This window comes from Meriones unguiculatus (genome assembly GCF_030254825.1).
Source record: "Meriones unguiculatus strain TT.TT164.6M chromosome X unlocalized genomic scaffold, Bangor_MerUng_6.1 ChrX_unordered_Scaffold_31, whole genome shotgun sequence".
NCBI classification, from domain to species: Eukaryota; Metazoa; Chordata; class Mammalia; order Rodentia; family Muridae; genus Meriones; species Meriones unguiculatus.
In genome coordinates, this window is record NW_026843707.1 from 3,151,386 (window position 1) to 3,167,521 (window position 16,136).

General features: G+C 37.9%; 1 protein-coding gene across 10 annotated transcripts in view; it reads right to left on the bottom strand.

Moving 5' to 3' along the window:
- Dmd (dystrophin) overlaps positions 1-16,136 on the bottom strand; it is a 2,365,055-nt gene that overhangs the window by 129,711 nt on the left and 2,219,208 nt on the right. For all 10 annotated transcript variants that reach the window (XM_060376797.1, XM_060376795.1, XM_060376794.1 and 7 more), the window contains one exon: positions 6,264-6,338. In XM_060376797.1, coding sequence (XP_060232780.1) covers positions 6,264-6,338 — 75 coding nt within the window. The remainder of the gene's footprint in view (positions 1-6,263; positions 6,339-16,136) is intronic.

Sequence of the window (16,136 nt, forward strand, 5' to 3'; positions counted from 1 at the left end):
TTTTTTTATAGAAACATAAAAATTTGGAACTGGACTAGAAATATGCGGCCAGCTAAAATTTACTTTTAAATAATAAGGTTAACTAATTAAAAAAAAAAAAGGTGTTCTCGTCCTAGTATAAGAACAATACTTTGAGGGTATCCAGTTCCTGAAGGAAGTACAAATATGGACAGATGTCTAGAATTATGGGCAAATAAAACCAGTGATTACTAAATAACGTAGCCTACAAAGTGCACTCTTTGATATCACAACTTTAGGACTGAGGATCAACCAGCATTTTCCCTCTTCTGCAACTCATGGACATCAGGAAAACTCACAGGAAGACCTTAGTACTTCCCCTGGAAGATACATGGGTGTGTATCTATTTCTTTTTGAGGTACTAATATCTGTAAAGGAACATACTTTTAAAAGCATTGCTTGCCATGTCTTCAAGATACTTTAAATTCTCATATAACAGAGATATGCCCTCTAACTTACATGATGCACGTATATAGAAAAAGGATGGAGGACAAAATAATTCTCCTGTTTCTTGGGAGCCCTTGTTATGAGGCAGTACATGGCTGAGGATCCATATCGTGCTTTTAATGCTATTGTGTTGTAGCTTTTTTTGCCAATTAGCTGCAGATGTATAAGCCATATTATTGTGGGTCCTGTGAGTCTTCTTTACCAACCTAACCCTGGCTAATGCCTTATTCAGTCACCTTTAGTGCACTCTTAGAAGGTAAGGTCCTTTCCACATTTTTTTTCATTTTGTTAGTATAGGTAAAACAAATCAAGAAGTTTCAGCTTTATTCTGACAACTCATACTGTACCACATAATTATAATTTAAATTTTAGTTGCTAAACATAGGCAAATTAATCTCAAATTTCTAGTTGTATAGAAATATTTTTCACATTTATCAACTGTCATATATTTAGCCCTGTAGTTTGGGCTTTCTCCAATCACCTACATACTAATAAACTAAATATACTTGCTTTGTTAAATGCATATTTTTCTGCTCTTGAGAGTTGAATATCCTTTTATAGAAGATATACATTTATGGAGTCTCATCAGAACTTATATTGTCACCTTCATACTTTCTCCATGCTATTAACCATAAAAACCAACTTAAAATCATTCTTACCAAGATTTTCAACTTATCTCCGCTGTTCTATCAACTTTAACTTTTATTCGTAATGCACAAACAAGCACCATAAACTCATGCAACATAAAAGTTATTATAAACCAAGAGGCATTGTAAGCCAATGGTGATGGCCATAACTGCAACGGAAAAGTATTGGTTTCTTTATAAAGCCCATTATGTTATGTAAATGTTTTTGCTTTAATCCCATGCATGGTATTTGTATGGCGCATGGCCTCTGACATCTGGTAATGACCTGCTTCATGCTGCACAAACAGCGACTTGGTCTAGAGCTCTGAGATACAAATATGAGAGCCCAGAAGAAGAAAGTGTGGCCCCTGCGGTGGTGGTGGTGGTGGTGGCAGCATGTGGCAGTTTGGAGAGACTGGAAACAGATGGGTAGTGGTTTGGAGCAGACAGAGGAAAAGAGACGCTGCTTGTTGGCACAGTAGCTTGGAGGAGACTGCTGTCTGTGTTTGTTGTTGACAGATATTGGTATAGCCCTCTTAAAAGAACCCACTGGTTCTAAGCAGCCAGGAGAAGTAAAGAGGTCTGTGTCCTCTATCACCACTAACCTTTTAACTGTCTGTCTCTTACCTAGGGTTGGGAAGTTGGAAGGGAGAGGATTTAAGGAATCCCAAATAAAATAGTTTAAAAAGAAGCACAATACATAAGTAGCATATTCTCTACAGTAGATAAAATGTGGTTTGGTTTTCTGTGATATTGAACTTTGATAGGAAACTTTAAAAATAAAGATCAGTTGCTTCATAGAGGTGGCTATGTATGTTTTCCAAGGCATCTGTAATTCAATCTCTCCACTGACATCAAGAAATTACTGAGATAAAATCATTAATTTCCATTAATGTAAGACATAGTAGAAGCAGACATTGGTACGAAAAACTAGCCAGGGCAAGTTTCACTTGCTTAGACCAAGGACAATAGCTCTTTATCAGCCTTTTACAGGCAGAGGAAAAAAAAAAAAAAAAAGAACTAGAAGATAAACCTAAGCAAATACAAATTTAAAGGAAGTTCTTAAATCACCTATTGAAAATTCACTAAGGAATTGGACCACACATGTTTTTCAAAAGTAAATGGATTGTCAAAACTTTTTACTCTGTTCTCACTGAACATGGGTCCAGAGTCTGCATGGTATTATCCAAGCATTCATAAGAATTCAGTACCTAATTTAGATAAATACACTCTAATTTTGCTATCCTTGATTATTTTCAAGTAAGAGTGAAGTTCTGAAAAGAAATGCTGAGAATTTCAGATCTTCTTAAAAGTAAAAATTCAACGAAATCATCTTACCATTCAGAACCTAAGTGTATTACAAGGTTATCACCTCAAATGGTTAGCATGTTTTTCTACAATATCTAACTCCACTTCACCAATGTTTACCAAAATTTTTGACATACACAGAAATAAAAAAAGACAATGAATAGGACTCTTTTACCATAAAAACTGAATAATGTTCAAATGATTTCCAGGCAGTTATGGAAAGGGATTATAGTCATAAGACGTAAGACAAATTTCTACCTAGTCTATTTCTGAGTTTCTGTCACAGTATAACCCGGAACAGCTGGTTACTTCTTTTGAAATTTTGGGATCTCACAGGAATATTCTATAGCACTTTATGATAACCAGTTCATAATTCTCCTTTTTATCAAAGGAAAGCAGTATCTCTGGGATGGGGCAGGGTCAAGAAAAGACAAAAAGACAGAAGACTTTTTCTATTCATCCCCTTGACTCAACCCCACCCCAAACTCCTTTGTGCCTGCTATGATTCATTAACCAGGTCCCCAAGGAAATCCTAGGCATGAGGAACCTTTTATTAACTACTTAAACTTGGCAGCTATACACCTGAAAATGATAACTTCAGGCTATAAGCTTGTATAAGGCAATGGAATCTTCCACTGGCATTCATCCATGTATTCATTCTATGAAAACAGAAAATCGTACTCTCTGCCTAGTCCTGTGTTAAGCAATGGGAATGCCAGTGTGTAAAGAAAAAGAGCCTACCTGATCCTTTTCAGTAATTTCACTTCTAGGGCACTTACATGTGACAACCAGACAGCAATAGTTCCTTTACTATAGTATCATCCATTTTTGAAGACTTTGGGGTTGGATGTCTTTGTTCTCTGAGAACCTTGGTGGCCAAAGGTTTACATTCAGTTCTGTGCCCAATTTGGAGTGAGTTTATTATTACTAAAATACATACATAACTCTACTCAACTTATACATAACTCTAACTTCTCAATATCTTAGCTTTTTATTATACTTCCATGAAAATTCACACCTAATTCACCTTGTCACTTGTTTAAACAGCCATAGCCTAGACCTAATCACTTAAAATGGTTCCAGTTTGGAAATAGTGCTCAGCAATGTCTCCTTCTTAAACACAACTTCAAGGCTTTCAGTTCCTTCACTATCTCTTCCCATCTTACTTTTCCTCTTGATCTCTTTACCTCGTAATTGCCAAATTCTACCTAAATTTGGTTCCTCCACTCAACCTAGCCCCGAAATAAAATATTTTTTTTTTTGAGGGATCATTTTGACGGGGTTTCTCTATGTAGCCTTAGTTGTCCTTGACTGACTCTGCAGACCAAGCTGTCCTTGAACCCACAGAGATCCGCCTGCCTCTGCTTTCCAGAGTGCAGGGATTACAGGTACCACCACGCCTGATGGTTAGAAATACAATATTCTAACCACCCTTTTCCCGAAGCATTCAGGACCCCTTACCTAGCTGTCAAATGCCTATTCTAGGACAGAAGTATGCAGCTTCTGACTGCTGGGTACTGCTAGGGAAGAATCACACCACTAGGGACTGTTGCTGTTGTGAATCACTCAGCTGCTTGAATTTTCCTTATGATGCTTTTTTAACTTTAGCCTCCCTCTTGTTTTCTACAAAGACAAAGGTCAGTGTTATTACCTTATTATTACCTTCCTCTGTTATCTGTATCACAGTGTTTCTTGAACTCCACACAGAAAACATTTGGCTTCAGATGGGTTTTCATCACCTTCCTGCTGCCAAGTTGCTTGGTTACCTAGAACCCACATGTATCCTTCTCTCTGGCACTGTAGCAGCATGGAATAATCTTTTCTTTTTGTCTGGTTCTAGGCTACCTGCCCATATCTTGCCCATTTTTGTCCTCTCCTCTTAAGCCAGTCATTTTTAATTCCTCAGTCATCTCTAAGTTGTGACAAACCCTTTCTTTTTCTCCATTGTAATTAAAGTTCTCTAAGAATAGACCGATGCCAGCCGTTTATACTTTTGGTTTACTTTTAAGTTCCTCGGTGCATTATCTTCACCACAGTTACTGAAGATCTCTCTGTTACTATATAAAATGGGCATTTTCACCCAACATCATCTGACCATAACAACAGGTCCCTTCTTTCTCCCCATGCAGTAGCACTACAACCTCTTGGACTTTCCTATTGAAATTTTAGCCAGACTTTATACTAATTTTTCTTGGTTGCTCATCTCTGTTTTAAATGACTTGGCCCCTTCTCTGTCTATGTCTGTCTGTCTGTCTGTGTCTCTCTCTCTCTCTCTGTGTTGCTGTACTATCTTATCCTTTCCATATCTGATTTAAGCAGTCAGCAGCTCCATGCTTGTTATTGCTAATATTGCTTTTATAATTCTCCTCAGTATTGTACTTTATATTCACATGGAAGCCCATTCCAAGAACCCTTGAGTTTTTCCTTCCTTGATTTCCCTTCACCCACTATATCAAAGAATTACTAAGGATAGATCACAAGTCTAATTCTTATATATTGAAATGAACCTCGATTCTTATTCAGGCCACCATATTGCCAGTTTCAGTTCTGTGAGAGATCTGCTTCCTGTCAGTGGTTTAACCCCCTCAAATCATGCTGGGTTTCACAGCCAGAATTGTTTTATTACGTGAAAATCCAACTATGTCATCCTCTCGCCAAAATCACTTGAATGGCTCCCACTGACCTCTAAAGTCTTTAACTTGGGTTTCAAAAGCCCTTTACAATATGTCTCCTGCTTCTCTTTCCAGCTTAATATTTCACAATAGCCCTCCTTGGAATTTTGCAGTTGCCACACTAAAGCAATTTCAGTTCCTGAATACTTTCTGCTCTCTTTAGTATCCATGCCTCAGAACATAGCCTTCCCTCCCTATGAATAGAACACTTTTCTTACAGTGAGCTCTACCTACTTTTCTGGATCTATATGGGTAGCATTCAAACAGCATGCCATTCTTCTATTGCCACAAAAATAAACGTGACTATCAAATTATCTGATCATCTGTCTGCAGTACCTCAGCCTGCAAATAGAAACAATATTCATTATTTTTACCAGTGATGTTCAAAACTGATGATGATCATAATTGATGAAGATCTTTTATGTACATTTATTTGTCTCCAGATTTTCACATATGCCTTGGACATCCCTCATTACATTCTAAATTCCTTTGTGGTAGTGTATATGCTTATCAATTTCAATATGCATAACCTTAATACATATTGACAAATAATCCATAATTCATTTTGGTGATAAAATATCCATGTAACAAAAAAATCCATGTTACATTTCTAAATTTAAACAAAGAAACATGATTTTTAAAAAACAATCTAGCCAGGCACGGTGTTGCTATCTTTAATACCAATAGGTGGCTCTATGAGTTTGAGATCATTCTGGTCTACAGAGCTACTTCAAGGACAGCCACGGCTACATAGAGAAACGCTGTTTGGAAAAACAAACAAAGAAACAAAAGGATCTAATCATATTTCTTCTATCATTGTATCCATCTGAATATTAACATGTAAGAAAAACAAAAGACACATCTGTGAACTTGGTTCTGATAATATTGTCATAATTATCTAATACTAAATGTCCTTTCACAAAGAAAATTGTGGGTGTAAATGCTACTTATTGCAAAACCAAAATTTGGTAATATCTTATTAGTTTGACAACAGTTGCTGAACATTTGCAGAGATAGTTCTAATCCAGCAAAATAGTCTAGGTAGATACTAAGCCAAACACTTCAAAGAATGAATTTTATCTGGTAAAATGACATTGTGACTCAAGAGTGTAAAAGTAGAGAAAAATCTCCAGGCCTCACTCTTTGAGCAAAGAAAAATTATCAAGGCCTTCAAATACTGACTACTACTTACAGCAAAGGGCCTTCTGCAGTCTTCGGAGCTTCATGGCCGTCCTGTAAGCGGAGAACCTGACATTATTCAGGTCAGCTGAAGAAAAAAGGAGAAAGACAAAGATCATTTGTTACTTCCTCAGAAAGCACAAAGGAAACCCCTGATGGCTTGCCAACAGCTACAAAAATCAAAATAATAGACTAGAAAAAAAAAAAACCTTGTGCCATGCCCCAAGCTTTACAAGGTGAAATTCTATTCAGTTAGGATTAAATAAGAAATCTGTTCTGTTCACTTAGGGTTAAGTAAAATTTCTCCAATGTTATGGGGAAAGTGATTTTTCCTTTCCCAGCAGATATAAGTAACAGTTATTAACCTTTAGCTTGCTGTCTAGGTTTTCATTTGTTTTTCCATTCACTTTTTTTTTTAAATATAACAAAAACAAATATAGTAAGATAAAACAAAAATTATCATGTCAAAGTTAGGCAAGAAAGACCAACAAAGGAAAAACAGGTCAAGAGAAAGCACAAGAATCAGAGAGTGACTCATTCAGGAATCTCATAAAAGCACTAAACTGAAAGCTGGAATATATATACAGATGACCTGGTGCAGACCTATACAGGGCCTGGGCTAGCTGCTTCAGTCTCTGAGAGTTTGTATGAGGTTTTGCTCAGTTTAGAAGGCCTTAGTTTTTCATTTCCTCCATCCCTTGTGGGTCTTAAATGCCTTCTGCCTTCTCTTTCCTGGTGCTCTTTGAACTCTGAGTTGAGGGATTTGATGGAGAATTTTCATTTAGAGCTGTGTGTTCTAAGGTCTCTCTTTCTTTTCTTTCTTCTTCTTCCTCTTCCTCTTCTTCTTCTTCTTCTCCTCTCCCTCTCTCTCCATAATATCTTGTGGGTCTCTATATTTGCTCCAAACTGCTGCAAGAGGAAGCTTCTCTGATGACTAGCTTTACAGTCTAAGGTATAATTCTGATATTCAACACTGAGTAACAACTCAACAATTTAGCCTACTATTTTCTACAGCCACCTGTCTGTAAGTCCTGAAAATCAAGTCATCTAACTGGAGGCTATGTATGGACTACACCCGTATTCAAGTATGCACAAACCTTGTCATAGCAATGTTTCTTTTCTAGGGATTTTATGTATGTATGTTTCAGAAACTCAGTTCCAAAAGCTCCTTAAAGAAAAGAACCCTGCCACCTCTACTATTTCTTAGGAGCTTAATACACAACTGTTCCCTGAAAATGCAGATCCAATATAGCCAAAGAATTGACTGACAGACTGAGTAAATGAACAAAAGGAAGACAGCATAACTAATTGCTACAGACAAATGCTATCCATAACACTACTTCTAGTATACGGGAACAGGACTATTTCAATCTACATCTAAGTCATCCGGATCAACATTATTAACTCTGTGGTCTTTGCAGAAACCAAATATAAGGGGCTACATTTATTTTTTTTAAATATTTTTAATATTAATCACAGCTTATTTACTTTGTATCCCAGCCATAGCCTTCTCCATCATTCCCTCCCAATCCCACCTTCCCTCCCTCATCTCCTCTCTGTCCCTTTCTAAGTCTACTGCTAGGGGAGGTCCTCCTCCCCTTCCATCTGACCCTAGCTTATCAGGTATTTTCAAGACTTGCTGCAATGTCCTCCTCTGTGGCCTAGCAAGGCTGTTCTTCCCTCGGGGGGGTGGGGAGAGGTAAAAGAGCCAATCATTGAGTTCATGTCAGAAATAGTTCCTGTTCCCCTTACTTAGAGAAAACCCACTTGGATACTGAGCTACCATGGGCTACATCCGAGCAGAGATTCTAGGTTATATCCATACATGGTCCTTGGTTGGAGAAACAGTCTCATAGAGGACCCCTATGCCCTGATATATGTTGTCCTTGTGGAGCTCCTGTCCTTTCCTGGTCATACAAACTCCCCTTTTTATCATGATTCCCTGCACTCTGCCAAAAGTTTGGTTATGAGTCTCAGCACCTGCTTTGATAAGCTGCTAGGTAGAGTCTTTCAGAGGAAGGGCCTACATTTAAATTAGAGAGAAAAAAGAATATCTTTAAGTTATGTTACATTATTCAGGATAAATTTTTAAAGACTGGCAGTATAGAACAACCTGAGTGACATGAAACAGTAAATCTTTGAAAAGTTTCATTAGCAGTTTCTTATTCTTTTTTTCTTTAAAGGTTTATTTATTTTTATTTAATGTGTATGAGTGTTTTGCCTGTGTGTGCCTGTATATCACATGTGTGTCTTGTGCCTAAAGAGACCAGAAAAGGGTGTCAGATGCCTTGGGACGAGAGTTATGGGTGGTTGTGAGCCACCATACTAAGACAATGAACCTGCATTGTTGTCTGCCAATGCAGCAAGTGCTCTTAACCTCTGAGTCATCTCTCCATCCCCAGATTAGGAGTTTTTTACAAAATTAAATATACATATATCTTATGACCCATATTTATAAATATTACCAAAAAAATACACTTTCACAAAAGACTAGAATGTGTAGGTCCACAGATTTAGCCATAAGATCCCCCAACTGGAAAACAAAATAATAGAAAAACAAACAACCTGTGGTAGTCACATGATAGATAGTGACATACAAAAAAAAAAAAAAAAGGAAAATAACTATTGAAAATTCACGAAAAAGTAAATCTAAAAACCATACTAGATTTACATAAATATTTTTCATAAAATTATACAAGTTAAACCTACCTATGAACAAATAGTAATCTACCATAGTGTAGAAGTAGAAAATTTTATTCATAGGAGCCTACAGATATGATCAAGGTGATTACAGCATGTATTTCTATTGGTGTAATGGTTACATGACTGTATGTTTGCCAAAACTGTACTTACAATGAGAGTGTTTTATGGTATTTAAATTATGTTTTAACACTGTCAATTTTAAGAGTTAAAAAAAACCTTCATGTAGTCAGTGCAACATGATGTATTAGTGTGTTAGTTTACAAAACACTGGAGAGGTGGTCAGTTGTCTTAATCAGGAATACATACTCCAAGGGTGGCTGGCTAGTAATTAATCAATAAAGCCTCACTTGAGAGGCTGCCACTGTAAAGTGTTGCAGCTATATTTAGCTCCTATTACACCAGAGATTTCATTAATTATCATAATTAATGTTAGATAGGCTAGTGTTGTTCTTATTAATGATAAGCAAAATATGAACACTGTTGAAGAAGATTTAGAAATATTACCTGCCTTTATATTAACAGGGTCAAAGACCATTCTAGGAGGTCCTACATTTTTAGAAATGGTACCCTAAGCAGGACTGAACACTGTCTAACTGTGGTTCAGTGGATTCTTGGTTGCCTGAGAGTCCTTACTATGAGATCAATGATTTTTCAAATTTGAATATATTTGGAGGCTAATTTTAAAACATACATTTCCCAGTCCCCCTCGCACTCTAGACTTCCTAATTCCATAGGCCTTGGACAGATCTTAACTATCTATATTTCTAACAAGCTTCTAGGTCTCACTGATGCTGTTGGTCCATGGACCACACTCTAAGAAATAATGAGTTGAAGGGTTGTGATCAACCCAGACTCATCAAAACCACTCAAAAAAGCACAGCTCTAATTTGGCCATGCCTTCAGTTCAATTTGGAAGGTTATTTGGTACCCACTGTGTTGGGTACCCATCGTGTTCCTATGTGGCAGTGCTTCACTGGGCACCTGCTTTCATTATAATCTGATAGCCAAGACAGGGCTAAAAAGGAAGGTGTCAGGTACATTCTTATGTTCCTTTATTCTCTCTACTTGCAACATCATGATTTTACTGCTTAGTCTCTTTTACCCCTGCAATCACTGTTTAACCTTGAAGGTGCTCTGAACCAGTTTATAGTATGAGTCATCTTGTGGCATTAAATGGATCCCTATCCTACCTGCAACACACTAAGATTTTTCCTATATTTACTAGTATGGATATTACACACCTATGATTGAAGCCCTTAAGCTCTCTATAAAATTAGCTGTGGAAAAACAGAAAAACATACTTTGGGCCAAATATCGGCCCCATTTCCCTTAAGAACAGCCAGTAGCAGTTTATAAAGCATAAGCCTCCAATCCTAATATTTTTAATTCATTTATTTAAAAAAAAGTGTTACATGGAAGCTATGTACCAACAATACAATATCTCAATATTATCTCAATAGAAGTCATTAGCACCCCTTCCCCCATTTTTCCTAATGTTCCTTTTCAACTGACTCTCAACTCAGTTTTCTTCTTTCTTCTTTCTGTTGTACAACCAAAAACGGCTTCTTATGGTCCTAATTACATTCTCATTTCCAACTTTCCTGGTTCTATTCAGAATTACAAACAAAGGGGCCAAATGATGTCAGACACTCCATACAACTCTCACACAAGTCCTATCAAGAATTGTCATCTTCCTACTCAATCCTCATTCAGAAGAGCAAATGCAACAGACACTGGAAGCAGGAGAAGATAGGGAACAGAACAGGAGCTTACCACAGATGGCCTCTGAAAGACTCTACTGATGGAGGTATCAAAGCAGAGGCTGAGACTCATAGCCAAACTTTGGGGAGAGTGCAGGGAATCTTATGAAAGAAGGGATGATAGAGAGACCTGGAGGGACTAGATCTCCACAAGGAGACCAACAGAGCCAAAATCACTGATCCTGGGGGTCCCTGCAGAGACTGATACCCCAACCAAGGAACATGCATGGAGAGGGCCTAAATCCCTGGTTCAGGTGTAACTCATAGACTCAGTCTCCAAGTAGGTTCCCTGGTAAGGGGAGCAGAGGCTTTCTCTGGCAACAACCCAGTGACAGGCTTTCTGATCACCTCTCTGGGAGGCGGAGGGGGGGTGTTTGCAGCCTTTCCAGGCCACAGAGGAAGACAATGCAACCAGTCCTGATGATACCTGATAGGCTAGGGTCAGATGGAAGGGGAGGAGGACCTTCCCTATCAGTGGACTAGGGGAGGGGCATAAGGGAAGAAGAGAGAGGGAGGGTGGGTTTGGGAGGAGATGAAGGAGGGGACCACCACAGGGATTAAAAATTGAATAAATTGTAATTAATGATTAAAAAAAGAGAATTATAAAAAAAGTATTGGCATCTTCCATAAGCTAGAGCTCCAGTTGGGAGAAGCAAGGATTATATGATTTGTTTAGGGTGTGGATCACTGTGGGAAAGTATCAAGAGACAAGCATCTGGAATATTCATGCTCTAGTAGTGCTTTCAGCTTCCTTAAAGCAGTTCTTCCAAGTCGTTCTAAATCTGACACATCCTGCCTGCAGCTAATCCTTTCTGAAACCCTTTCGTTGTAGCTCCAACTCACTGAAAAAAGCCTTCTGCCATCACTTCTTGAAGGATCGTAGCTTGACCCATTCTCATCCAGTGATGCAAGAATGTCAGAAACAAACAAACAAACGAAAAAAAAAAAAAACAGCAAGGAAAATGCCTAGTTTCCAATGTATTTTCCAATATAGCAAGCCATATGAACTTCCACCCACTAATCATCAGTGGATTCAATAATCATCAGTGAATTCAGAAATAATCAGTGGATTCCAGCAGGCTTCTGGTGCCTAAAAGTCCAACTAGAGAATTAACTGTGTTTTTTGATATACATATGTTGGTTAAGACTCTGCAGCATCACTCCCTGTGACTTACAGCTGGAAGAGATAAGTGTCTGCCTTGTGAAATCATGTAGGATGCACAAGAAACTTCAAGATGTGGTACAGCTGCGAACTATGTGAAACTGTCCTGGGCTGAAGCTCAGAGATGACTGTCTTGTTAAAATATGCAAAATATTTCAGAATGCTAATAAAACCCCTCAGTTCCCTGGCCCATAAGAGGCTGTCCTTCACTTTCTCTGGGAGCTGCCTTTCCACAACTGTGATCCAAACTGTAATGAGGTCACTAGCTCTCACAGCCAGAACTCAAGAGGACTGAGACTCTCCAAGAAGCTATCCATGTTTCCATGGCAGCAGAAGGATCAAAATGCTCAAGTTCCAAACATTCCCCTTCCAGACGTGGATTATTTTTATCTATGGGCTGGTTCTAGCCTAGTTATGAGAGAACCTAGAAGCAAACGTCTTCAGTTTTTCAAGTTGAAATTAAGGCCCACTCATGTTTTTGTTTTGTTTTGTTGTTGTTCTTTTATTTCGTTTGGGTTTTATTTTTGGTTTTGTTGTTGTTGTTATTTTAACACAGAGCCCTGACTGTTCTGGAACTCACTAGGTAGACCAGAGAGACCTCAAACTCAAACTCACATAGATCCTCTTGCCTCTTCCTCCCAAGTGCTGGAATTAAACTGTGCCACTATGCTCACTTTTTAAGGGAGGAAACAAGTAATAGCTTTCTCCCACCCCTATTGTTTAGTCATAAACTTCTCTTGACTCTAGTAAACATTTCTTTTTTATAAGTTTTCCTTTTTCTCTGTGGAGGTAGTAGTGGAAAGTGTTAGAGAAGAAAACAAACAGCTGATCAAACTCTACTCAGAATCTATACTTGTCAGACAGGTGCTTGCAGTAATAACAGAAAACTGCATAGGAAACAAAAGTCAAGGTGAAATGCAGAAGAAAGTACAAAAAAAAAAGTATTAAAACCCTTAGTTTCCATAATGTTGCTCACATCTGCCATTTAATAATACTGCCAAAATCTTACTCTCTGAGACTGAAGTATAAAATTTCCCGCAACGTGTGTCCATCTTTCCAATTATTTGTAGAACCTACCTGCAAAAGTTTGAGTAGACTTATCTATTAATAAGCACAGTGAGTGGGAAGAGCAGTCCTCCTAAGGACTACTTCAACAGGTAAATCAGTATTATGCTTTCTGTGTGTTTGTATGTGTGTACATATGTGTGTGTATTTTATTTTCCATAATAAAAATTAACCAAAATATACCAGATGATCCTGAATAAAAATAACACTGAAATGAAGTGTATGCAGTCAGTACTTGACAGTCAATGTGCAATCAACTAGTACTATGCTTCCATTTAAATCATATTCAAATCTTTGAAAACAAGACAAAACAAGGTACCTTTCAACCTTATTGGAGGTTCTTCTTATAAGCAAGTGGCCAAGTTATATATATTATATAATAATGTACTCTTTTATTTTATTTTTAATGATTAAATTTTGTTCACTTTGGATCCCAGCTATAAGCCCCTCCCTTATCACCCTTCCAACACTAGCTTATTTCCCTCATCTTCTCCCATGCCCCTCCCACAGTCCACTGATATGGGAGGTACTCCTCCCCTTCCCCTGACCCTAGTTTATCAGGTCTCATCAGGACTGGCTGCATTGTTTTCCTCTGTGGCCTGGTAAGGCTCCTCCCCTCTTAGGGGGAGGTGATCAAAGAACCAGCCACTGAATTCAAGTCAGAGACAGTCCCTGTTGTCATTACTAGGGAACCCACTTAAAAAGTGAGCAGCCATGGGCAAAATCTGTGCAGGGACCCTAAGTTATCTCCATGCATGGTCCGTATTTGCAGTATCAGTCTCAGAAAAGAATCCTTGCCAGATTTTTTTTGTTTGTTGCTCTCCTTGTGGAGGTCTTGTCTCTTCCAGGTCTTTCTACCTCCCCCTTCTTTCATAATATTCCCTGCACTCTGCCCAAAGTTTGGCTATAAGTCTCAGCATCTGTTTTGATACCTTGCTGAGTAGAGTCTTTCAGAGACCCTCTGTGGTAGGCTCCTGTCTGGTTTCCTGTTTTCTCCCTCTTCCGATTCCAGTCACCTTTGCTTTTCTGAGTGAGGACTGATCATCTTACCCAGGGTCTTCCTGTTTAGCTTCTTTAGGTGTACAGATTTTAGTGTGTTTATATGTTATTCTTGATTTTTGACAAAAAAGCCAAAACCATACAATGAAAAAAAGACAGCATCTTCAAATAATTGTGTTGGTCTAACTGGATGTCTACATGTAGAAAAAAAAAAATTGATCCATATTTATTACCCTGTTCAAGTGGATTAAAGAACAAGATAAAAATAGACACACTAAATATGTTAGAAAAAAATTGGGGAAAATCCTTGAACTCATTTGCACAAGAGACTACTTTCTGAACAGAACATCAACAGCATGGGCTCTAAGATCAGCAATCAATAAATGGGACCTCATGAAACTGAAAAGCTTCTGTAAAGCAAAGGACACTGGGAGGGAAGGACTGGGAGATATGAGGGAGACAGCTACAGTTGGGATACAAAGTGAATAAATTGTAATTTATTAAATAAATAAATAAGAAAAATGCAACAAAGCAAAGGACACTGTCATCAGACAAAAGGACAGCCTACAGATTGGGAAAGAATCTTCACCACCCCAGTATCTGATGGAGGGCTAATATCCAGAATATATAAAAAACTCAAGGAGTTAAAAATTAACAAATCAAGTAATCCAATTAAAAGGGGGGTACAACATAAACAAACTGAAGGAAAAAAAAACACATGATCATCTCATTAGATGCCGAAAAAGCATTTGACAAAATCCATCACCCATTCATATTTAAAGTCTTGGAGAGATCAGGGATACAAGGACCATACCTAAACACAGTAAACGCAATATACAACAAGCCTATAGCCAACATTAAACTAAACGTAGAATAACTTAAATCAATCCCACTGAAATCAGGGACAAGACAAGGCTGCCCACTCTCTCCATATCTCTTCAACATAATACTTGAAGTCCTACCTAAAGCAGTAAGACAACTAAAGGAGATCAAGGGGATATAAATCGGAAAGGAAGAGGTCAAAGTTTCACTATTCACAGATGATATCATAGAATACATGAATGACCCCAAAAATTCAACCAGAGAACTCCTTCAGCTGATAAACAACTTCAGCAAAGTGGATGGATACAAAATCAACTCAAAAAAGAAAAAAAAAATCAGAAGCCCTCCTGTATACCAAAGACCGAGAAAAAAATCACAGAAACAACACCCTTCACAATAGCCACTAATAACATAAAGTACCTTAGGGAGACTCTAACCAAGCAAGGGAAGGACCTGTTTGAAAAAACTTCAAGTCTCTGAAGAAAGAAATTGAAGATGAAATCAGAAGATAGAAAGATCTCCCATGCTCATGGACTGGTAAGATTAACTTAGTGAAAATGGATATACTGCCAAAAGCAATCTACAGATTCAATGCAATTCCCATTAAAATACCAACACTATTCTTTACACACCCAGAGAGAAAGATTCTCAGCTTCATATGGAGAAGCAAAAAACCCAAAATTTACAAAATGATCCTGTACAACAACAGATCATTTGGAGGTATCTCCATCACTGATCTCAAGCTGTTCTACACAGCAATAGTAATAAAAACAACAAGTATTGGCATAGAAACAGAGAGGAGGATCAATGGAACTGAATAGAAGTCCCAGAAATAAACCCACAAACCTATGAATACTTGACTTTTGACAAAGAAGCCAAAAGCATTCAATGGAAAAAAGAAAAAAGACAGCACCTTCAACAAATGTTGCTGGTCCCAGTGGATGTCTACATGCAGAAAAATGAAAATAGAGCCGTTTTTATCACCCTGCACAAAACTAAAGTCCAAGTGGATCAAAAACCTCAACATAAAACCAGATACTCTAAATCTGTTAGAAGAAAAAGTGGGGAAGAGCCTAGAACTCATTGGCACAGGAGACAACTTCCTGAACAGCACACCAACAGCACAGGCTCTAAGAGCAACAATCAGTAAATGGGAACCCATGAAACTGAAAAGCTTCTATAAAGCAAAAGACACTATTGTCAGAAGAAAACGTCAGCCTACAGACTGGGAAAGGATCTTCACCAACCCTATATCTGACATAGGGCTGATATTCAGAATATATACAGAAGTAAAGAAGTTAAAAAGCAACAAATCAAGCAATCCAATTTAAAAAATGGGGTACAGAGCTAAACAGAAAATTCTCTTTAGAGGAAT